The sequence below is a fragment of the Ricinus communis genome, chromosome 10 (assembly GCF_019578655.1).
Source record: "Ricinus communis isolate WT05 ecotype wild-type chromosome 10, ASM1957865v1, whole genome shotgun sequence".
Taxonomy (NCBI): Eukaryota; Viridiplantae; Streptophyta; class Magnoliopsida; order Malpighiales; family Euphorbiaceae; genus Ricinus; species Ricinus communis.
Window position 1 is genome coordinate 8,640,897 of NC_063265.1, and position 23,857 is coordinate 8,664,753.

The following is a 23,857-nucleotide window of genomic DNA, read 5'->3' on the forward strand; positions in this document are numbered from 1 at the left end:
AGGTAGGATAAAGGGAAAAGCCACTTTTTCCATCGTTTGGTTGGAGGGAAAAGTTAGAGAGGAAGGAAGTATTTCCTATTTTCCTTCCATTCCTCCATTGGCCCACAAAAGTTAAATCTGTCCAAATTGTAAGGGCTGGAAGTGAGGGATTGATTATTCGTTTAATTACCTTAACAGTTTTTTACAATTAATCTTTTTAGGAAAGTCGAAAAGGAAATAATCATAAGTTACCAGGCAAAAAAAAAATGGAAGGCATTATTTTAATATAAGATAATTAATATATATTTAATTTTAAACTAATAATTGGTTCTGTGTGTTAATACCTAAATAAGTAAAAAGATTCCGTTTAGTAAAATCAAAAGGATGATTATTTTGCCAAAGTCGTCAGAAACAGAAGGTGTTTGCGATAAAAATTAAAGCCTCTATGAAAGGGTCTAAAGACTCCAATTTGGAGTTAAATTTAAAAATATATCTTATATAAAAAGGTCTAATACGACTTCTGACGGTCATATTTGAGCCTTTTCCCAATCGCCATCTGGCAGAAAGTTTTATCTTCTTCCTACTATACAGTATATACACTATAAAGGGGACAAAGAAATATCTTTTCTTTACTCCAAACCCCATAACTCCATTGAAAACATTGAACTAGCAGCTTGAGCTAGCATTACTCTGACAGCAATGTCCAAGAACACTTCCCAAGTGATAACATGTAAAGGTAAAGACTCTAACTAACCAACCCAATTAGTTTCTTGTTTGAACCTTGATTATTGATAGTTATCTTGGAACTCACTCTCTTTCTCTCTCTCTCTCTCTCTCTATATATATATATATATATATATATATATATATGTATACGTGTGTGTGTGTGTGTGTGTCTTAGCTGCTGTATGTTGGGGAGCAGAGGAATTGGCAATCAAGTTAGAAGAGATACAAGTAGAGCCACCAAAATCCTCAGAAGTTAGACTTAAGATGCTATGTGCTAGTCTTTGTCACACTGATATTCTTTTCTGCAAAGGCCTTCCATTTGTGAGTGACAACAATCATATCTATATATTACTTGATTCAATTCTTTTTGTTGTTCTTTAACTTGGTTTCAACATTGTTGTATTAATTTGCTTCTTTCAGCCTCTTTATCCTCGAGTTCCTGGTCATGAAGGTGTTAGGTAATCCCCTCACCTCCTTGCATTTATTCATATTTCCTTACATGTATACTGTGCATAAGTTTCTAAATTGCTATTTATATATGTGAAGAATTGTGGAGAGTGTGGTTGATGAAGTGAAAGACCTAAAGGAAGGAGATTTTGTAATTCCAACATTCATTGGGGAGTGTCAAAAATGTGAAAATTGCACATCAGAGATAACCAATTTATGCTTAAAACATCCATTTTCAATCAGTGGTTTGATGCCTGATAACACTTCAAGAATGTCATTTAGAGGTCAGAGATTATACCAATTCTTTTCATGCTCAACATGGTCTGAATATACAGTTGTAAATGTCAATTACGTTGTCAAGATTGATCCAAGCATACCACTACCACATGCTAGTTTCATCTCTTGTGGTTTCTCAACTGGATTTGGGGCAACTTGGAAGGAAGCAAAGGTTGAGAAAGGATCAAGTGTTGCTGTTTTTGGGCTTGGTGCTGTTGGCTTAGGGGTATGGATTATGACCATTTGAAAATTATTTTGCTTATGTTTTCTGGATAGCTATCATTTACCTATGTTCAACAATTGTTTATGAGAAATTGCTATTTGCTTGATTACTTTGGTCTTTTAGGCCATAGAAGGTGCAAGATTAGCTGGGGCAGATAAAATAATAGGGATAGACAAGAATGGATGGAAGAAAGAGAAGGCAAAAGCTTTTGGAATGACTGATTTTATAAACTCTAATGATTTTGATAAAACAGTTTCACAATTGATTAAAGACTTAACTGGTGGAATGGGAGTAGATTATTGCTTTGAGTGCACTGGAGTTGCAGCTTTGATGGATGAAGCCTTGCTATCAATAAAGCTGGTATTTACATAGTTGACGATTGAGGTTTTTTATTTTTATTTATATATTTTTCTCTACAATAGAAGAATGGAAATCATAAGAGGGTGTTTTTATTTTTCTCATATATATATATATATAAATAAGTTGGGTGTTTTCAGGGAAAGGGATAAGTGATAACTGTTGGTGTAGGATATGGTGCAAAAGTGCAGATCAGCTTCAGACCCTTAATGTATGGTGGAACTATGAAGGGTTCCATTTTTGGAGGCCTCAAAGTAAAATCCGATTTCCCTACTATACTTGAGAAATGCAAAAACAAGGTACATTTTTCTTAAAATTAACGACGTATGCAATAAAATATAGGTTTCCTAAACTGTTATATTATATGATAGAATATGAAGCTGCCTGTAGCAGAAAGAAATTACAATTTGATTTCAACTGTGTTTGTACTAAGCCAGTTAGATAAAATTAAATACCCACAAAAAGAAAGGCAGCATACATTTTTAATATGCAGATTATATAATTTTCTCTTCCTAAATTCGTTTATCCTCAGAAGAAAGCAGGTTAGGCAGCTTATATTCCTAAAAGCTGATGTAAATTGTAATACATTAATACATACACAGACTTTATGCCAAACATATACAGCTAAACAAATATAATATATAACACTTGTAAACATAAAAGTATAGGAACAACTTGGTAGAATTCAGGTTTATGATGTTGTGTGATTATGCATACAATTTTTTATATACACAGTAGTTATAGGTGTAACAGTTTCTAATTAAGTTATAATTTGCAGTACTCTTCAAGAATTTTTGGCATTTTTATCTTGATGACAGAGTCAGAGTCAAATTCATATTGCAACAAAGGAGACTGAGCATCTATTTTTTTTATGGGAATATTCTAAATTTTTTTGACAGGAATTCCACCTTGATGAGCTTTTGACCCATGAAGTTCCATTGGAAGATTTCAATAAAGCATTTGAGCTGCTGAAGCAACCAGACTGTGTGAAGGTTGTCATCAAATTCTAATATCTATGCAGGGTGTGTTAAAAAATGATGGCTAATTGATGTTCATAGATGCCATTATCCACATCTACCAATTGGGAAAAAAGAAAAACTGATGTGGAGAATCCTAAATCATTCGAACATGACCTGCAGGAGTTCCATGTAAGCAATGTTAGTGCTTTATCTTGCCATCAGTTAAATGACTCTAAGATATTGATAACTGAGTTAATAAATTGACCTTGAGAAACCTGAAATGTGTGCCTATGTAGCAGCAGCAGCTCTTTGCAAATAGTTTATAATCTGATAGAAATTAAGATCGAATAAAGATCAAGCACGTGAAACTACGCATGTCTGCTGCATAAATTAGTGAGTAAAGATGTTAATTGGGAAGCCATTTTGGAGAATGAGATGGTTGTTTTGCCCGCAAAGCAAACTGCAAATGTGGTTCAACCTTTGGCAGCCTGTGTGATGAACGGGCTTCTGTCATCTCAAACAACCAAACAATGGAATCCTTCAGGAAATGGAACATTGTGAAGAGTATAGAAATTGGGTCACACCTCAAAGTGCTTACAAACTATGACATCCAAGTCTGTGACTTGAACTGTCATTTGCAAAATGCAGGAGCTGACAGATCAGTCCCAGTCCCCATATTATTGGGGAAGCTGTTGCCGTCAACCATTTTGCCTCAAACGAGTGGCATACTGATATAATAACTATTCTCCCCCGTTAGGATTTGCGCTTCTGTTACAATTCTCTTCTTCTTGCATCAAGGAAACTTCCTTACCAGATGTAAATCCAATAATGCATTATATACATGTACTCCAATATTCTAAGATTTTTTCCGTTTTTCTAATATTAAAATATTAATTAAATTTATGGGTTAATAATTAATTATACTATTTTTAGGATTATAATTTAGAAAAGTACTCTATTAGTTTTTTTAAATAGAAAAGTACCCCATTAATTAATATTAGCTATATATTTATAAATATTAATATTATAAATAGAATAGTCATAAATTATACGTAATTAAACAAGGTTTTAGACAAAGTAAAAAAAATAATATTTCGCAATTTAATTTGAATAGAATATTTTAAGTATTCTGACGTGAGCAGAATCAAATTAATAATATGGTTTAAAATAAAGGAGTTTTGTAATTATTCCAATTTAATAATGTCGTATTATTAGCTATGCTCAGTCTCTACTTTGTAATACATTTCTCCCTCATTCATTAATTGTGTTGTATTCTTGCAAATTGCTTACATGAAATAATTAAATGCGATCCATATTTTGAACATGCGATGGCCAACTAACCTCACCAATCTATAATTAAAAAAATTCAAAAAAAAAAAAAAAAAAAGAAGATGAAATTGACAACAATAATAAACTCATGATATTTCTATCTATAAATCCACAGAAATTAATTACATAGCCACCCAAATCCATCTAAACTCACGTATTGCTTTTTTTCATGTTTTTCTTAAATCATCAACTGATTAATTTGAATTTTATTTCTTTTAAAATTCTCAATTTAAAATGTGGCGGCGGGCAGCTGCTGTACGGCGAGGAAATGAAAGTGGAAGAGATACAAGTGGATCCTCCAAAATCAACCGAAGCTCGGGTTAGGATGCTCTATGCTAGTTTTTGTCACACAGACATCTTATGCTCCCATGGATTCCCATTTGTTACTTCTTTCTCTCAGCCTTCTCTATATATTTAAGGATTTTCTTTCTTTGATATCTCTCTTCTTTTTTAGCCACTTTACCCCCGACTTCTAGGGCATCGAAGGAGTTGGGTAAGTATGATTTTTTTCCCATTTTTTTTGTCTAATGTGTCTCTCTCTTCTGATCTTCATTTGAGTCCAGCACATCAATTGTGTTCATGTGTCTAGGTGCTTAATATTTTTCAGAAAAAGTATAATATTTATGTCACTATATGTATGATATTATCAATTTATTTACCCTAATACTTTTGATACTTGAAAGCAATGTTAAACCTAGTTTAATGTAATAGGATCTTTGAAATTCTTATTTTATTCATATAATATATCCGGATAATAAACACTAACTATCCTATATTTTGTGGTTGTTAAATGAATTCCTAAGTTGTTTCCATATATTTATAAATTATTTAATAACTATGACTCACTCAATTCCGATAAAAAAATTTAATTTTTTTTTTATAGAACAGTATTATTTTTAATATTTACTCATAAATTAAATTTAAGTTTATTAAATTTTTAAACACAGCATCACATGACAATTTAACTATTATATAATGAAAAGTACATCATCATTCTTTTTCTATAGTTTGTGCACAATGATGAACAAAATGATGAAAAGCTCTTAAGTTATTGCAGAGTTGTGGAGAGCATTGGGGGATAAAGTAAAAGATCTAAAAGAAGGAGATACTGTGATGCCAGGCTACCTCGGGGGATGTCAGGAATGTGAAAATTGCACATCAGGAAAGACTAATTTATGCTTAAAATACCCATTACCCCTCACTGGGCTAATGTCTGATGGAACTTCAAGAATGTCTGTTAAAGGCCAGAAGTTCTATCATCTATTTTCTTGCTCAACATGGTCTGTATACCCTGTAATTGATGTCAATTATGTTGTCAAGATTGACCCAAGTGTAAATCTTGCCATGCATCCTTACTCTCTTGTGGGTATTCTACTGGATTTGGGTCAGCATCCAAGGCTGCCAATGTTGTCAAAGGGTGTGTACTATTGCTGTTATTGGACTTAGTGCTGTTGGTCTAGGGGGTATATATTTCAACTCCTTTATATTTTTCCCCTTCTAAAATCTGATTCAAAAAAATTGGGATAACTTCAATTATAAGAAGATTATAGGGTTTTCTAACATCCAAATTCATTTATTTACTGTATTTTATATTCTTAAAATTTTAAAATTGTGGTGTCAAAAAATGATTCTTTTTATTTTTTTTTATTCAATATGAAACCGATATTCGTTGATTAATCTAGTCCAATAGTTTTCAAACCCTTCTCTTCAAATGCTAAAATAGACAAAAGCTGATTCTATATTATGCGGTTAACATTTCAAAAACATAGATTCTTTTTAGTACAGTTAAATATCAAATTTAATTTTTAATTTTTAATTGCAGGGTATAGAGGCAGCCAGAATACAAGGGGCTAGTACAATAATTGGAGTAGACAAAAATGGGAAAAAAAAGAAAGAAAGAAAAGGGACAAGCATTTGGAAAGACAGAATTTATTAAATCCTGATGAATCAAAAAAATCAATTTCAGAAATTATAAAAGATTTGACAGGTGGGTTACCTTGAATGCACTGGAGTGGCTCCTTTGATTAATGAAGCTTTGCTTGCTATAAAGCAGGTTTATATATTTCTTTTAATTTTCAGCCATCATGATTGAGATATATCATCATTTTCTTTTTCTTAATAAAAGACTTACATGAACTTTGTTGTTTTATAATGTGGTGGTCAGGGAATTGGAGAAAGAATAGTAATTGGAGCAGCAGAACAGGAAACTCTGCCAATCAACATCATTTAAAAATAAAAATGATAAAATTGAAATAAGTATTTTGATGTTATGAAATATATTGAAAAATTAATGTAAAATTCATTTTAAAATATTATCTATTTTATTAAAATTTAATTTAAGTATAATCAATTCCAAATAAATGTGATTGTGTGCAATTCTAAATTAACTTTCATTTCATTCAAAACATATAAATTTTATATTTGCAAATGAATTTTTTAATATTATAAATTTCAATCAAATATAATAAAATAAATATATTTTGTGTTTAAATTGCATAATTATAAGTGCAATAAGATGGGTTTCATTTTCTTTGATTTCTCCTTTGATTCAAATGTTCTCCCTTTGTGTTGAAAGGTTACACTTTTATTGAAACAAAAATAAAAGTGTATAATTACTTACATCCTTATTGATTTTTGGAGAATAAAGTTTAAATGCTTTCTACTTAAGAAGGGAAAATAATATTTTGTGAACAAACATCAACTTCCTCAATTGGGACCCATATAAGTTAAATGGAAGCTGACGGCTATACTTTAACCTTCCATATAAGTCCAACTCTTCATTTTTTTAAAATTGATAAAATTAAACTATTCATTTTTTTTCACTCCTCACACAAAAGAGAAGGAAGAGTTAGTGGCTGTTTTTTTTCTCTTTCCAGTTTTTTTTATTTAAAATAAATAAATCTATTGTTACTCTTTATTATTAGATACCAACACTTCAATGGTTGAATTGATCAGAGCTATCATATTTCTAATTTCAAAAAAAATAAGTGTAAAATTTATTGGTTGATTTAAATATTAAAGACAAAATTATTATAAATGCTATTTTTATTTTATTTAGAAATCATAAATATTGAGGGTTCATTTTAGAAAATTTGCAAAAATTCTAATATTTTAAATGATGAAAAGAGTTGATGCACCAAATAATTACTTCAGTGATTATGTATACTTTCTAATCTTTCTTTTTTCTCTTATCTCTCCTTATATTTCTTTAACTATTTTTTTCCTAACTCCATCTAAGGCCTAAAGGGTAACCGATACGGACAAGACATTTTGGATATGTTTAGTTCAACTGATTAATATAGCTAATAGCTGGTAGTTGGTATTTAATAAATTAAACCATTTGATAAAATTTTATTAGCGGTTGTTGTTAGTATGTTAAATAACCATTAAAAATATAATTTATTTTTAAATATAAACTTTTTATTATATTATTTCTAATAAATAAATAATTAAAAATGTTATAGTTAATTTTATTTCGCTCAATTATATTTATCATTAAAATTATTTATAAAATTTATTATAAAAATAAGAACTAATATCTTAATTCCACTAATATCTAACGGCCACTTTTCTATTCCGAGCAGAAATTTCCACCTCGGTGAGCTTTTGACCGATGAAGTCCCACCGGAAGATTTCAATATGGCTAAAATGCCAATTGGCCCCATGAACTTGGAATCAATGGGTAATCAACTACCAAAAATTTTCTGGTCAATTTATTTAGCAACTTGGCAAAAATGGTCAATTCAACCCAATCAAAAGACTTACTCAATATAAAAAATTTAATTTGGTTCTTAAAATTTATACTAAATGTTAAATTATATAAAAATAGATTTTTATTGAGTTAAAATATTTTTTTTTAGTTTTGACATAATTTATTCATATTATTTAATAAAAATAATTAGATATTATTTTTAATTAAAAATTTTAAATTAAATAATATTATCAAACTCATAAAAATTATGCTTTTACAAAATAGAATAAAATATTATATTTTAACAATATTTAGTTTTAATTTTTAATAAAGTAATGACTTAAATAGTATTTCGGATCTTCACCCGATAATTACATAAATAATTTAAAAAATTCAAAAAATATTTTCGAATAAGTTTTCGTAATATTAAATTAAATAATTTTATAAATGTTCGGCTTTCTTCAGGTCAAGATGTAAACCAAATTTGAGATTGAAAAATTATTAAGTTATTATTTTTCTATTAGAAACTAAAACTTAATATTACTAAAATATAAGATTTTTTATAAATTTATAAAAGCATAATCTTGTATAATTTTGGTAATAATATGTAATTTAAGTTTTTTAATTAAAAATATTATTTAATTATTTTTATTAGATAATTAGAGTAAATTATATTAAAACTAATTAATTGTACTCTAACTCGATAAAAAGTTATTTTTATAAAATTTGACATTTAGTATGAAGTTCAAGGATTAAATTGAACTTTTTGTATTGACTAAATAATTTAATTAGGTGAATTGACCACTTTTGCTAAGTTGCTGGGTAAATTGATCAGAAAATTAAAATATGAACTAATTGTCCATTGACTCCAAGTTTAGGGGGCAAATTGACAGTTTAACCATTTCAATATTGTAAAGAATGGGTTGAATAATGGGTCTAGAGGATGAATAATGAGTTTTTGCTTGAATGTGTATACTAGCCGAGTAAGCAGCACATATATTTATATTCGTGTATACTATGCCTATTATTTCTAAGATTTGACACCCGAAATTCCTCTTTTGGTGAGATCTAATTTAGTAATATATATAACAATAATATCTTTTTAATATATATTATTAATAATATATTTAATCTAAAACTGTGTAAATAAGATGATAAGAGTTTTTTCTAATTAAAAAAAATACTAAAAAATAATTAGTTTATTATTATTTTTGAAATTATTATAAATTAATACTAAATATTAAAGTTATTATTATTAAATTGCGTTTTGCATTTTGACAAATGAAGTATTGTTGAAAGATAGAAACAAAGGACAACTAGTGAAGCAACCGGATTGCTTCAAGATTCTTATCAGCTTCTCAATGATTGGACTAGAAATAACAGTAAGTTTTTGGCCACATGTGTTTGTCTACTCCCAAAGTCTGTGGTCCCAGCTGCCAATGATAAAGAACTCATCAATTAACCAAATAATTGTGCCACAGTGAAATTAAAATATACCATCATCTAGAAAATGAATATTGAAGGATATATCTTTGGCCTAATTAGAATCAATTATTCCATATATACCTCTCCTATTTCTTCCTTCTAGAAAGAGAGGATTCATTTCTCTGTACTTTATATCCATACTCTATTTTAGGTATGAAACCAACAACATTCAACCATGTCAAGAAGCAGCTCAGAAATCATGTATAGAGTCACACATGAATCAAGAGAATAAATTAACGAAACTTCACATATACACTTATTTTTTTTATTCATTTCTATTTCTCCAACACAGAATTGTTTCTTTGGGAATGTATCCTTAATTCAGCTGCAGTAATATGGGGAATTGAGGATTCACAGAAGGTGGAAGAGATACAAGTAGAGCCACCAAAACCTTCAGAATTTAGAGTTAAGATGCTATATGCCCGCATTTGTCACACTGGCATCTAAAAGGAAATGGAAATCCATTTGTGGGTACTCTTTTCGAGTAGATTATCATTTTTCTTTGGATTAGTTTTTGCATATTAATGTCTTGTTTCAGCCAGTTTTTCATGAGTTCTAGGGCATAAAGGTGTTCAGTTTATCTTATTCTTTTGTTTTGTTGATTGGTTTTTTTTGGTATTAGCTTAAGCACTTTATATGGTGAATTGCCAATTGAAAGAGTGGTGGAAGGCATTGGAGACAAAGTACATGGGCTAAAAGAAGGAGATATTTTGATTCCAACCCTAATGATGACCAATTTGATAAAAATAAGTGTGTTTAAAACAGAAAACTATAGCAATATCAAAAGAAAAGTAGCAGCTGAAGTGATGATCTTTATTGAATCCAAATGCTTCTTAAATACAACTAGAGAAATAATAGACTTACAAAAATAAAGAAAGCAACCTACTAACAGAAAAAGACTCCGAAAATAAGACCACTACTAACTGACTCATTTAGACTAGGACTTTTAATAGCTAATTTATTTGACTAAGTAAATTAACAAGACACGTAAATACTTAAATAATTCTGCATTACTTTTCTAATAGCCCCCCTTAATGTAGAAGTCCATAACACCAATCAAATGCCTGAATTTTTCAAATTTGGCCAAAGAGAGAGGCTTTGTGAACATATCAGCTTGCTGCTCATCTGTATTGCAATATGCAATCTCAATACATCATTTTGCTACCAATTCTCTGATGAAGTGATGACGCGTCTCAATGTGTCTTGTTTGACTATGAAAAACAGGATTCTTAGTCATGGCAATGGTGGATTGATTGTCGCAGAAGATTGTAGTCACAGTTTGCTCTTGCTTCACATCCTTCAGAATTCGCTGTAACCACACTGCCTGGCATGCCGCTGATATTACAGCCATGTACTCAGCTTTCGATGACGAAAGAGCTGTAGAGGTCTGCTTCCTGGAACTCCATGATATTGCACTTGAACCAAGACTGAAAATGTAACCTGAAGTACTTCTTCGATCATCAATTCAACCTGCACAATCGCTATCCGAGAAACCACTCAATTTCAGATTATCACCACTGTACCAAAGACCATAAGTGCTTGTTTCCTTTACGTATCACAAAATTCTTTTTGCTGCCCCACAGTGCACTATACTTGGACTTTGCATAAACCTTCACAGTAGACTTGTAGCTTGTAAAATGTCTGGCATAGTGTTAGTGAGATAAAGCAAGCTCCCAATTAAGCTACGATAAACACTTGCATCAGCCTTTTCTTCTCCATCATGAATAGGAGTCTTGACATGATTACAGTCCTGCAATTTTAGCCTTTTGAGAATATCTCTCACATATTTTTGTTGAGAAACAAAAATTCCAGTAGCACATTGATGCACTTCTAACCCCAAGAAGTAACTCATCAATCCCATGTCATTCATATCAAACTCATCAATCATAAGCTAAGCTTCTTAAATTCAGCAATCATGTTAGCACTATTACTAGTATACACCAAATCATCGACATAAAGACGAACAATGAGTATCTCTCCAGCTTCGTTTGCCTTTACATACAAAGTTGGTTCACTTGCGCTTCTTTCAAAATTATTTTTTGTAAAATGCCCATCAATTCTTTCGTACCAGGCTCTTGGAACTTGCTTCAGCCCGTACAAAGCTTTTTTGAGGCAATAGACTTTGTTTTCTTCGCCTTTGACTTCACACCCTCTTGGCTGCTCCACAAATACTTCCTCATCCAAAACACCATTCAAAAAGGCTAATTTCACATCAAATTGATACACACTCCACTTGTAATGAGCAGCAATAGCAAAAATAGTTCTAATAGTGTCAAATCTAGCTACTGGAGAAAATGTTTCCTCAAAATCAATACCTTCTTTTTGCATGTATCCACGAGCCACCAATCTTGCTTTGTGTTTCTGAATTGTGCCATCAGGTTTAAATTTGAGTTTATAAACCCATTTCAACCCAACCACCTTCTTGTCTTCAGGTAATTCAACAAACTCCCACGTTTGATTTCTTTCCAAAGACTGCATTTCTGCATCCATCGTAGTGAGCCATTCCTTTGAAGCCATAGCATCTTCAAAGCAATTTGGTTCTTCAATCTGAGCAAGTAAATCCCTTTCTGTTCTTTGATAAATTTCGAGCAATGAACCCCATTTTCTTGGAGGTGTAAAAGACCCGCTTGATGATGTGCCACCTTCAGAACTAGGAGAATTTGTTGGTGTTGAATTCATCGGACTGGATGAGTTTATTGAAGACGTTGAAGAACCTGAACTCTGACCACCATCACCAGCATCAATTTCTTGTGTATCCATTTCCTTTATTGAAAAAATTCTGGACAGCCCTGTTTCTCATCCCAATTCCATGCATTTTTCTCATCAAACAAAGCATCACGATTAATGATAAGCTTTTTAGCAATTGGATCATAAAAACAATAGCCTTTGGTATTAAGACTATAACCCACAAAGATGCATTTAACACTGTTATCATCAAGTTTACTCCGTTGTAGTGATGGAGTATGAACATACGAAATGCATCCAAAAACTTTAAAATGGGTTACCTTAGGCTTCCATCCATTCCATGCTTCGAATGGTGTTAGATTTTGCAACGCTATTGTTGGACTTCTGTTCAAGATATAGGCTGCCGTGTGCACTGCTTCAGCCCATAAGTACTTTGGAAGACTTTTTGCTTTTAGCATGCATTTTGCTATCTCGACAAGGCTTCTGTTCTTCCTTTCCGCGACTCCGTTTTGCTGGGGTGTATAGCTTGATGTTAGTTGCCTCCAAACTCCATAATCTTCACAAAATTTGGTGAAAGCATTGGACAAAAATTCTCCACCACAATCTATTCGCAATGTCTGCAACTCATACCCGCTTTGCTTTTCAAGAAGAGACTTGAATGTTTTGAAAAAAGACAGCACATCTGATTTATGCTTAAGAAAATACACCCATGTCATCCTGCTATAATCATCAACAAACACAAGAAAATATATATTATTATCAAGAGATGGAGTTTGCATTGGATCGCAAACATCGGCATGAACCAACTCAAGAGGTTTTATAGCTCTCCTCGCATGCCCTTTCGGAAAGGACTCTCTGTGTTATTTCCCAAGTGCACAACTTTCACACACATCATTTTCATGCTGAATGGAGGGGAATCCATCCACTAAATCTTGATTAGACATCAACTTTAAGCAATTGAAATTCAAGTGACCATATCTGTGATGCTATATCCAATTGTCATTATTTACTGAGACAGCAAGGGCTTGATTCTCATCACTCGAATTGATAGGAAACATATTATTTTTTGCTATCGTGACCTTGAGCAACAACTTATCCTTACTTCTATCTGTAAAAACAGAGCATGATAAATCTTCAAAGAGTAATGAGTAGCCTTCTCTTAAAAATTGCCCAACACTCAACAAGTTGGAGTCCAAATCTGGAACATAAAGCACGTCTTTGATGCAGCTGCCTCCGCAAGAATTCAGCTTCACTACTCCCTTTCCTTCAGTTTTGCGGATTGTGCCATTAGCTGTCTTCACACTTGTTCTGACTGACCTATCCAAGGTGATAAATGCCTACAAATTTATTGTCATATGACTGCTATAACCACTATCCATATACCATACATCTGAAGAGCAAACATTAGTAGTAAAGCAAGCAAGAAATAAACATTCAGGCTCATCTTTATCCTTTTCTTCAACAAAATTAGCTTGCTTTTCATCTCTCTCTTTTACACGGCAATACCTTTCAATATGACCGATTTTGTCACAATAATAACGCCTGAACTTACAGTTTTGAGTCTCACCTCCGCCTTGAGATTGTTGATTTTTGTCACCTGAGTGTCCACCTCCTCTAGCTCCTCTACCTCATCTTTTTCCTCAAAAAGTATAACCTCCACGATTCATGTTGCTACTGCCACCCTCATGGTCATTTGAAAATCTCAGTTTAGTTTGAAATGCCTTCTCCAAAGAGCTCTTCTCATAGCTTTTGTATCTAGCTTCATGGGATTGTAAGGAACCCAGTAATTCATCAATTGTCAAGACTGTTAAGTCTCTGGATTCCTCTATCGCCGACACCGCAGAATCATACTTCTGGGTCAAACTTCACAGCAATTTCTCAACAACCTTCTTATCAGTAATTTTTTCTCCGTACTTCCTCATTTGATTGACTATGCCCATGAGATTATTGGAACAATCATATATACTCTCCCCATCCTTCATTTTGAAGCTTTCAAACTTTCTACGAAGTGTTTGTAGCTTGACAATGAGTACCTTTGCTGTGCCTTGATGCCCATTCATGAGAGCATCCCATGCTTCTTTTGCTTTTGTTGCAGCAGAAATTCGAGAAGAAAAAATAGCATCATCCACTCCTTGTTGAATGAAAAAGAGAGCTTTCGCATCCTTCTTTCGCATGTCCTTCAAAGCATCGGCCATTACACCTTCATCGCTGTAGCCTTTCTCTACCAAATCCCATAGATCTTGGGAAATGAAGAGAGTTTTCATCTTCGTACTCCAAACATCATAGTTGCTGCCGTTAAAAATCGGTATTGTTGGTTGGAAAATATTCACTCCATTCGACATGTTGCTGCTTGTCATCACAAAAAAAAAACTCAGGCCTCAGTGGAGGCTCTGATACCAGATGATAAAAATAAGTGTATTTAAAACAGAAAATTATAGCAATAGCAGAAGAAAAGTAGCAGCTAAAGTGATGATCTTTATTGAATCCAAATGCTTCTTAAATACAACTAGAGAAATAACAGACTTACAAAAATAAAGGAAGCAACCTACTAACAGAAAAAGACTCCGAAAATAAGACCACTACTAACTGACTCATTTAGACTAGGACTTTTAATAGCTAATTTATTTGACTAAGTAAATTAACAAGACACATAAGTACTTAAATAATTCTGCATTACTTTTCTAATACAATTTAGGTCAAGTTGGTGAGGGTGTTTGCTGCTCGATCTAGAGCTCTCGAGAAAGTCCAATAAAGTTATATCACATATTTCTTGCTCTATGTATATTTTGTATTTGTTTGAAGATGGAAACTGAAAATAGGAAAAGAAAATGATAACAAACTCATTACAATCATCACATTTTGCTCCATTTGGTTTTGAGAGAGCAAATCCCAGCCCTAATGTCATAGATTATCACATTCATACACATATTTTTAGGTCATCATTTTCCTGTAAAAATGGAAAAATAAGTTCATGTCATAGAAGGAGCAAGAATGCTGCAAGAGGCAAGTAAGATAATTAGCATAGATAAGAATGGCAAGAAGAAATGAAGGAAAAAGCTTTTGGAATGACTGATTTCATAAACCCACACGAATCTGCTACTTCACAACTTGTAAAAGATGTTGCTGGTGAAGTAGGTGTAGATTATTGCTTTGAGTGCACCGGAGCTGCATCTTTGGGCAATCAGCCCCTTCAAGCCACTAAAATGGCATATGGTGTCTGATTTTTGCCTTTCGGCCTTATCAATTGTTGGGTCTTTATAACATTGTTTTTTTCAAGTGGAAAGCAAAATGATGGGATTATTTGGGGATGCTTTTTAGGGAAAACGAAAAGCAATAGTGAAAGATCAGGAAATGAAAGTCTGAAGAGTAAATTTTTACCCACTTTTGATTGGTAGAAGTCTGGAAGGATCCATTTTTGGAGGGCTCAAAGTAAAACCTAACCTTCTTATAGTTCCTAATACACTTGACAAATGCAAAAACAAAGGTATAGTTGTGATTTCTTGACACTTAATATCTGTTCTTGATGGGTAAAGTGACACTGCTAGTATTCAGCTGCTTTTTGACAGGAATTCCTTCTTGACGATCTTTTGACTCACGAAGTTCAATAGACAAAGCATTTTACCTATTGAAACAACCCAATTGTGTAAAGGTACTCATTATTGGTTAGATGCAGCTCATTTGATATTAATATTAGAGTCATTTTTAGAATTTTAAAGTTTTTAATTTATTTAATATTTTAGTTAATTAAATTTATAAAATTAATTATAATTAAATTAAATTCATAAAAATAATTAGAATTTTCTAAATAAATTTTACATTTGTACATAAATATTAAAATACTTTCTTTCACTCTATTAATTTATTTCGTATCCTATAATTTATCGGAATGCAATATATTTTTTTATTTAAAGTGAATTTTTGTGAATGATTCGTTTTCAAAGGTCGGGATTTATTCACAATATACTGATGGCTGACAGTTGTTGTGGCTTCCGAAAGCTACAGTCATCATTTTGGTTTTTCCTAAATTTTATAAATGATTAGGAAATTGCTGAATTTCCATTTATCAGTTTTATGGACAATGAGAAAAACGCTGAGTTTTCTCATTTTCCTATAGGAGAAAACCTCATTTTGGCCCTTAATGTTTGGATCAATTCCTAGATAATACCTCTAAAATGAATTTTCAATTATTTAATTGACAAAATCAAGTTTCCCATAGAATTAGTCCCTCAGCAAAGCAGGGATTTTTAAGCAATGTTAATTTCACACTCAACCTAAACTATTGACATAATGATTACCTTCATCGCTAATCACCATCTCTAACTACTAAACTCATTTGGTTAGGCGCAAAATAAAATTAAAAGCAGCTAATACCACAATCAAGAGATTAGATAGGCAAAGGTTTTTCTTCCTCCAGTGTATCACTTCTGTGAGCCAAGCTCCGCCATGGACCGTGGTCCAGCTCTTTTCCCTTTTGCAACTTCACCAAATTCTAAGCTATAAATGAACTAGATCCTCAGGTTCTTCAACCAATACCTGAGTTCATTATCTATTTTGTAAAATGGATCTTCTGTGAAAGAACTGAACAAATATAACACTGGTCAGTGATCACAGTACATGTTCTAAGGATAATTTATACTTAATAGTGTAGAGCATTTCTTTATTATGAACAAAGAAAAAGAAAGGTATCATGGGAACAGATTTAACAAATATGATCATTTGAAGGATTAAAATTGAAAAAGTCCAGATTGGTCCCTGCGCCCCACCAAACCAACTCTATGTGTTTGCATTCAACAACTCCTCCATCTGGCAAGCACGAACATCCGAGCCTCAGACAGACAGAGTCATCTCCTGTACATTCTATGTCTTGCACTTGTTAATTTCCTTTATTACATTATCAAGAAACACTCTGGATCTCCTATCCCTCCCTAGAAATAATCTGAACTCAAAATTTTTATTGATAAGCTTGCACTACCACAAACATTCAACACCCATGTCAAACGGCAGCTCACAGATCATAACATGTAAAGGTATGTGATTCTACTGGAATTTTACTGCAGCAGGAGTAGATAAATTCCCACTTTTCTTTTTGCCGATAAATTACCACTTTTCTCACACTTGTCTACCATAATTTTCCTTCTTTGGGTATGTTTCACTAATTCAGCTGCAGTAATATGGGGAGTTGGGGAGCCGTTGAAGGTGGAAGAGATACAAGTAGAGCCACCAAAATCTTCTGAAGTTAGAGTTAAGATGCTATATGCTAGCATTTGTCATACTGACATAGCAAGGGCAAATGGATTTCCATTTGTGAGTGCTTCTTTCAAGTATTATACATCAGTGTTGAGTTCTTATCATTTTTCTTTGAAATGATTTTTTCATATACACCTTGTTTCAGCCACTTTTCCCAAGAGTTCTAGGGCATGAAGGTGTTGGGTGAGCTCTTCTTTTCCACTAGAAGTTGAACTTGTGTGATTTCTTTGTTTTGATTGTGTGTTCTTTTTTATTAATATGGTGAATTATACAATTGAAGGGTGGTAGAAAGCATTGGAGACAAAGTAAATGGTTTCAAAGACGGAGATGTTGTGATTCCTACCTTTATAGGAGAATGTCAAGAATGTGAAAATTGCACATCGGCCGAGACAAATTTATGCCTAAAATACCCTACAAACCGCAATGGTTTAATGGCAGATGACACTTCAAGAATGTCAATTAGAGGCCAGAAATTGTATCATTTGTTTACCTGCTCTACATGGTCCGAATATATGGTCATTGATTCCAATTATCTCGTGAAGATTGCTCCAGGTATATATCTCCCATATGCAAGTATAATGTCATGTGGGTTTTCAACTGGTTTTGGAGCAGCTTGGAAAGAAGCCAAGGTTAAGGAAGGATCAAGTGTGGCTGTTTTAGGCCTTGGTGCTGTTGGGTTGGGGGTATGTGTTCATTTTAGTAAAGTTGTTGTTTCTTGCTTTTTCTGTAGTTGGTGCTGTGCTGTCATTTCCTTTGATGATAAATGATATGCAGGTTGTAGAAGGAGCTCGAATGCAAGGAGCAAGTAAGATTATAGGTGTAGATAAGAACGACAAGAAAAGAGAGAAAGGGAAAGTTCTTGGAATGACCCATTTCATAAACCCAGATGAATTTAATAAGCCTATTTCAGAATTAGTGAAAGAATTGACCGGTGGAATAGGAGTTGATTATTGCTTTGAGTGCATTGGTTCTGCACCATTAGTAAATGAAGCCTTAAAGCCACAAAAATGGTATGTATTCCTATATTACATATTTTACTTTTGCTGTCGTTTTTCTTTCTTTATTTTGAAGCGATAGGAAAACGGTCATTAAAGTGTCGATTTGTCCTAATCTTGGACCTAATCGGCAATTAGCTCATATTTTAATTTTTCGGCCAATTTACCTAGCAATTTAGCAAAAGTGCTAATTTATCCAATCAAATTGTTTAGTCAACACAAAAAGTTTAATCCTTAAATTTCATATTAAATGTTGGATTTTATAAAAATAACTTATTACTGAGTTAGAATAGAATTATTTAATTTTAACATAATTTACTTTAATTATCTAATAAAATAATTAAAAATTTAGATTAAATAATATTTACCCAACTCATATAGGATTATACTTTTATAAATATATAATAAAATTTACATTTTAGCAATATTTATCTTAAGTTTTAGTGGGAAAATAATAACTTAACTAGTTTGTGACTCGGTCCTGGATTTTTGCCCGATAATTATATAAATATTTTTAAAAAAATATTTCAAATAAGTTTTGGAAATATTAAATTAATTAATTTTATAATATCTGATGTTTCCAAGTTTAAGACTAAAAAATTATTAAATTATTATTTCTCTATTAGAACTAAAACTAAATATTGCTAAAATATAAATTTTGTTCTAATTTATAAAACGTAATCTTATATGAATTTGAAAATATTATTTAACTAAATCTTTTTATTAAAATTCTTATTTAATTATTTTTATTCGATAATTAGAGTAAATTATGCTAAAATTAAATAATTTTACTCTAACTCGATAAAAAAATTACCTTTATAAAATATGACATTTTATACGAAGCTTTTTAACCAAATTGCCACCTTTATCAAGTTACTGAATAAATTGGCCAAAAAAATTAAAATATAAACTAATTACCCACGAGGCAAATTGACATTTTAGCCTATAACAAGTCTCACTAACCTGTAACATTTGCCACTTCAGACATTTCTGACATTTTTTAAGTCTTACGTTGCTGTGTTGATTGCTGCTAGGGAAAAGGAAAAGCAATAGCAATAGGCGCAGGATTCGAAAGCGTGAACATAGACTTCTTCCCCTTACTGGCGGGTAGAACTCTCAGAGGATCTACTTTCGGAGGGCTCAAAATAAACTCAGACCTGCCTCTTATACTCGAAAAATGCAAAAACAAGGTACATATAATAAGTTACTTCTCGACATTAACCTATTCTTGCTGAACTGGGCGCAACTGCTGGTAATTATTCTTCTTGCAAACAGGAATTCCATCTGGATGAAGTTTTGACTCGTGAAGTTGCTTTGCAAGATATTGACAAAGCTTTTGAGCTACTGCAGCAACCAGATTGTGTCAAGGTTCTTATCAAGATCGTGTGAAGGCATTGCTACCTTCCTAGTCCTATGAGTTCACCAACAACAATAACCAGTTTGTCAGGGGGTTTAAAGCGCCATGTGTATATGTTTGTGGTACCTAATAAAACTTGATTGAATAAAGAACTAAATAATCAATCAGCCAAAATAATTTTGCAGTATGTTAAACATGCTCTTAAGGAAAATTATGTAATTTCCCATATGGTGTCAAGTCAGCAAGCCATTTGCAGTTGGACTAAAATATATGTTCCAAAAATTAACTGAAAATCATGCCTCTTCTTAATGTAAACAGCAGCATGAGATGAAAAGAAAAGAAGGTTGTCAATAATCACCAACCCCTGTGTTTATGGATGACAATTGACAAGTAACATGATAAAAGAAGGAAATGATCAGAGGCTACTATTTCCATTATAAGTCCTCAATAAGGCCAGTGTTGGAGGCTGCAATAATGCTAACTATAACACTTGCAATCTGATTTAAACATCAAAAGGCAACCTCCATTAAGTACAACGGATGGCGCACACTTACATGTCTGGTCTCATACGATGTGTCTGGTCTCAGATTGCAACGAAGAGAGAAACATATCTTACATGGTAGCTTCTACCTCAGGATCAGTTTCAACAGGGACAGTAGGTGGATTGTTATTACCCCCTCTCAAACGTGAAGAGACATTGTCAATAGCAGAATTCAGCTGGCTAATTTTTGCATTCAAGGTCTGCCTGGTCTTCTGCTTTTCAAGAAAATGAAGGATGTAAGGAACTAAAGAATTGTCACAACAAGCTCTTATGAGCAGCAAAGATGCATGAAGAGTAGATAACAATCATATAATGCTATTACCTCTAAGCCTTCATCATAATAAATTGGTCGCTTGGCCTTCCGGAACCCATATTCGTCTTCATTTAGCAATGATCTTCTGATCTGAAACAATGCAAACAAAAACAAAATTAACACCAAAGAACATATACCAGAGCTTTATAAGGACTACAGAAAAACAAACCGAACATCTCAAAAGTACAGGGTGACAGAAAAAAATCCCCATAGACTTCATCCGACAAAGGTTCAGCAATATTGCCTCATTAAGATGAGACATGTAGACATCAAGATGTCCAGAGAAAATACAGCTATATATTCCTCAAACCACAGAAAATAATAACAAAATGCTAATAGTAATCTAATCTTGCCCACTGAAGCACTTCATTTGATCGGCAAACTTAAAGGCAAGGATAAGCACCCATACCATAGAATTGACACTGGATAATTTACAAATAAAACAACATCAAACAGAACAGAACTTCACCTAAGTAGCTTTTCTTGTCGTAAGCATGGAAAATAGATGAAATAACAGGCACGTAGGTTTATTAAACTATAATTTGTGGGCAATAACCTCCTTCTTAAAAGAGTACAAGTAACCATCGGACTCACTATCTGCCATATGTTACAGATGCCAAACAAAGATACAAAGTATCGACAGAAACATCCACTGTATGATCCAAACATGCAAGACTCAACCTAATGTCATGTTCTAGAGACATTTGTTCCGCAACCTAGAAGCAAACTAACATTTTTGTGTACCCCTTTTTAGATAATGCATTTAAATGGAGGGCATTCAGTCATTCCAACTTTTCATCCTTTCCACTGATGAGATACTTAATACTTAAGGTTAAAGAACGAAATCTATTTACCTGAGGAGCAAAAACATAAGCCAAAGTTCCAAATATGGCGCCTCCTAAAAGAAAACCAGCCACAAAGTCACTGCCACCACCCCTATTACCATCTCTGCCCGCAATAAAGGAAATTATAAGACAAATCTTAGTAAGGAGGGTATAAGGAGAGACTAAATACCAGTACTTCAATTCTAAAAGAAACATCCAATGAATCAAAGTTAGGCCAAATACACAAAAAGTCAAAAGCTATAGGAAGATCTCTCGAGCAGTAATCTGATCAAAAGAGTCCTTTTGGAATCTAAAGGGACATGAAATTATCTAATATTCACTTCTTCAGAGTTGTTCCCTGCTAAAAGATGTTAAAGAAGCATCATTTGTATATATGCATATGTTGCAAATTTCCACCAGCATTCAGCGAATAAATGAAACCATTTTTTTGTCTGCATAGCAAACCTAATTATTTTCCAAGTCTCGCGAGCTTATACATGCAATAGAATTAGAGCATAATAGAGCTGGGGTAAGATAAATAGAGATGGGAAGGAACTCTGAACTGCTTATCTTATATTACTTGATCTCATATTATCAATAAAAGAAAATGAAATGTTAGAATATCTGTAGAAATAAAAACCATTCTATCGAAAGATAGCATGTCTCATATGCAAGGTTTCCATACCACTTGGATGCCCTTGACAGAGAAAAGGGTCCAGAATAACGTACTGGTAATTGGCACGAACTGATAAATTGCGGTTGGTTCCCACCAGATTTAGCTTCCTTTGAACTGCAAGTCTTGGTGTTTTTCCAAATGAAAGGGACTTTGAGGAGCAAAGCTCACGTGCCTTCAAGTTAGATCCACCTATAACCAACATATAAGCATTAAAATTGCAAGAGAACTCCCGCAAGATCAATAGGCAAAGCAGATTACCATATACTTATGTCAAACTTAAGCAAGTGGATGTAATCTCGATGCGATGCGTCTGATAAATTATTACTGCTTTAAAAACCTACAGGGCTTTCTAATCACACATGTCTCAGTAATGTTGCTAGAAAAAGTGAGCTATTTACCTTTTAGGCCGAAATAGCCAGTGGCAAAACCCACTCAACAAAAATCTAAAGAGCATAAACTAAATTACCAATTTGAGTTTTAATGAACCTAAATTCAAAAATCAGAAAAATAAATATCAACAATATTTGTTCTACTAAAGCATTAGAAACAAATGATTATTTAGATGTTCACTAACCGTAATTTTACCATATCACCCACACACAGACACATATTCTTGATCTACTGCGCCTAGAAATCAGAGGAAAAACAAAACTAAACGCAATTATGGTCGTTTCTAGTTTTGAGCAATAATAATTAAATTCTTAAAATAAAAATATCTAAATACAAAAACGATGAAAAACAGTTTCTACCGCGAATTCCAAAGAAGGAAATAGAAACAAAAGCAGAGTAAGTTGGATTTCGTTTTTGAGAGAATTATCTATGCAAATAACAAAATCTTCTCCGCAAACAAACGAACAAACAGAGACAGAAGATTTAAGTACCTGAGATTGATACAGGAGCGAGACTGGCTGCCATGATAGAGAAAATTGGAAATAGGATCTACAGAGAGAAAGAAGAGAGAGTGAGGATATAGAGAGATGGTTAAGCTTAAAGGAGTATTTACGCCAAGAAAATTGCAAATAAGAAATGTGCAAGAAATTGTCTTACGAAGCGAAGCTCTTCGTTCCCTGATATTGATTAGTTTCCAAATATACCCTTATGTTTAGAAATAATAATAATATCCCGTAATTTATAGCTATTTAATATTTTTATATATTTATTTAATAGAATTTATAAAACTTAAATTTAAATTTTGTAGTAACTTTATATAAGAAAATTTAGTATGTAAAACTTTACATAAAGAAATACTAAAATCTTTTTATATAAATTTAAACTAAGATATCTTAAAATTAATGTGTATGTTAAATATGATGAGGAATGTCTCAAAATAATTTTAAATTATTGTTACAAAAATACCAACCAAAAAGAAGAAATTGTTTACGAACTATATTAACAGTAGATATGCAAAGTAAATTTCAAAACAATTGACAAAATAAATAGGAAGACTAAGTTATATTATAATGCGAATTGTAAGTTAAAAAAAAAAAAGGCGCGATGGGACTGCAAAAAGGCATAAAAACAAAAGAACTGCAGAAGAAAGGGTATAGTGGTAATAACATAAACATAGAGAAGGGAGTTGTGTAAAATCCTAAGAACGGCCGAGGCCATTAATTGTTGCTTCGGTTGGTCCGCCACTTCTTGTAATGAATGAAATTAATGTCCCCTTTTTGAATTTTAATAACAGTTTTAACTGGTTCCAAAAAAGCAGACTAGCTTACTAGCTTTATGGTAATACCTAAAAGATTTT

At 32.5% G+C, this 23,857-nt stretch overlaps 3 protein-coding genes and 1 pseudogene across 4 annotated transcripts; 3 read left to right on the forward strand and 1 right to left on the reverse strand.

The window, feature by feature from the left end:
- Nucleotides 1-521: 521 nt before the first annotated feature.
- LOC8280513 lies at nt 522-3,807 on the forward strand (annotated as a pseudogene).
- Nucleotides 3,808-3,974: 167 nt separating this feature from the next.
- Nucleotides 3,975-6,177, forward strand: LOC8280514 (8-hydroxygeraniol oxidoreductase-like). Of its 2 annotated transcripts, XM_048379827.1 has the most exons (4): nt 3,975-4,615; nt 4,751-4,789; nt 5,354-5,759; nt 6,119-6,177. In XM_048379827.1, exons 1-3 carry the CDS (start codon nt 4,531-4,533, stop codon nt 5,740-5,742), a joined length of 513 nt encoding a protein of 170 aa, XP_048235784.1. In that variant the 5' UTR covers nt 3,975-4,530; the 3' UTR covers nt 5,743-5,759; nt 6,119-6,177. The 2 variants fall into 2 exon arrangements, with proteins under 2 accessions (XP_048235784.1, XP_048235783.1); XM_048379826.1 differs by having other exon boundaries at nt 5,354-6,177.
- A 10,580-nt stretch (nt 6,178-16,757) lies between these two features.
- Nucleotides 16,758-20,266, forward strand: LOC8280516 (8-hydroxygeraniol oxidoreductase-like). Its single transcript, XM_048380244.1, has 7 exons — nt 16,758-17,184; nt 17,319-17,461; nt 17,550-17,587; nt 17,685-18,087; nt 18,179-18,418; nt 19,434-19,589; nt 19,675-20,266. Exons 1-7 carry the CDS (start codon nt 17,148-17,150, stop codon nt 19,786-19,788), a joined length of 1,131 nt encoding a protein of 376 aa, XP_048236201.1. The 5' UTR covers nt 16,758-17,147; the 3' UTR covers nt 19,789-20,266.
- On the reverse strand, nt 20,039-23,159 carry LOC8280517. Its single transcript, XM_002520036.4, has 5 exons — nt 22,992-23,159; nt 22,164-22,299; nt 21,465-21,558; nt 20,620-20,700; nt 20,039-20,509 (listed from the first exon to the last, which is right to left on the reverse strand). Exons 1-5 carry the CDS (start codon nt 23,023-23,025, stop codon nt 20,369-20,371), a joined length of 486 nt encoding a protein of 161 aa, XP_002520082.2. The 5' UTR covers nt 23,026-23,159; the 3' UTR covers nt 20,039-20,368.
- Between the last annotated feature and the right edge of the window lie 698 nt (nt 23,160-23,857).

Excerpts from the sequence above, each read along its gene's own strand:
- LOC8280514 (XM_048379826.1), top strand. The coding sequence starts at position 4,531 with ATGTGGCGGCGGGCAGCTGCTGTACGGCGAGGAAATGAAAGTGGAAGA. Across the intron at positions 4,616-4,750 it reads CAAAATCAACCGAAGCTCGG|CCACTTTACCCCCGACTTCT; the intron begins GTTAGGATGCTC and ends CTTCTTTTTTAG. Across the intron at positions 4,790-5,353 it reads TAGGGCATCGAAGGAGTTGG|AGTTGTGGAGAGCATTGGGG; the intron begins GTAAGTATGATT and ends AAGTTATTGCAG.
- LOC8280516 (XM_048380244.1), top strand. The coding sequence starts at position 17,148 with ATGTCAAACGGCAGCTCACAGATCATAACATGTAAAG. Across the intron at positions 17,185-17,318 it reads ACAGATCATAACATGTAAAG|CTGCAGTAATATGGGGAGTT; the intron begins GTATGTGATTCT and ends TCACTAATTCAG. Across the intron at positions 19,590-19,674 it reads TCGAAAAATGCAAAAACAAG|GAATTCCATCTGGATGAAGT; the intron begins GTACATATAATA and ends TCTTGCAAACAG.
- LOC8280517 (XM_002520036.4), bottom strand. The coding sequence starts at position 23,025 with ATGGCAGCCAGTCTCGCTCCTGTATCAATCTCAG. Across the intron at positions 22,300-22,991 it reads CGCTCCTGTATCAATCTCAG|GTGGATCTAACTTGAAGGCA; the intron begins GTACTTAAATCT and ends TGTTGGTTATAG. Across the intron at positions 20,701-21,464 it reads CTTATGTTTTTGCTCCTCAG|ATCAGAAGATCATTGCTAAA; the intron begins GTAAATAGATTT and ends GCATTGTTTCAG.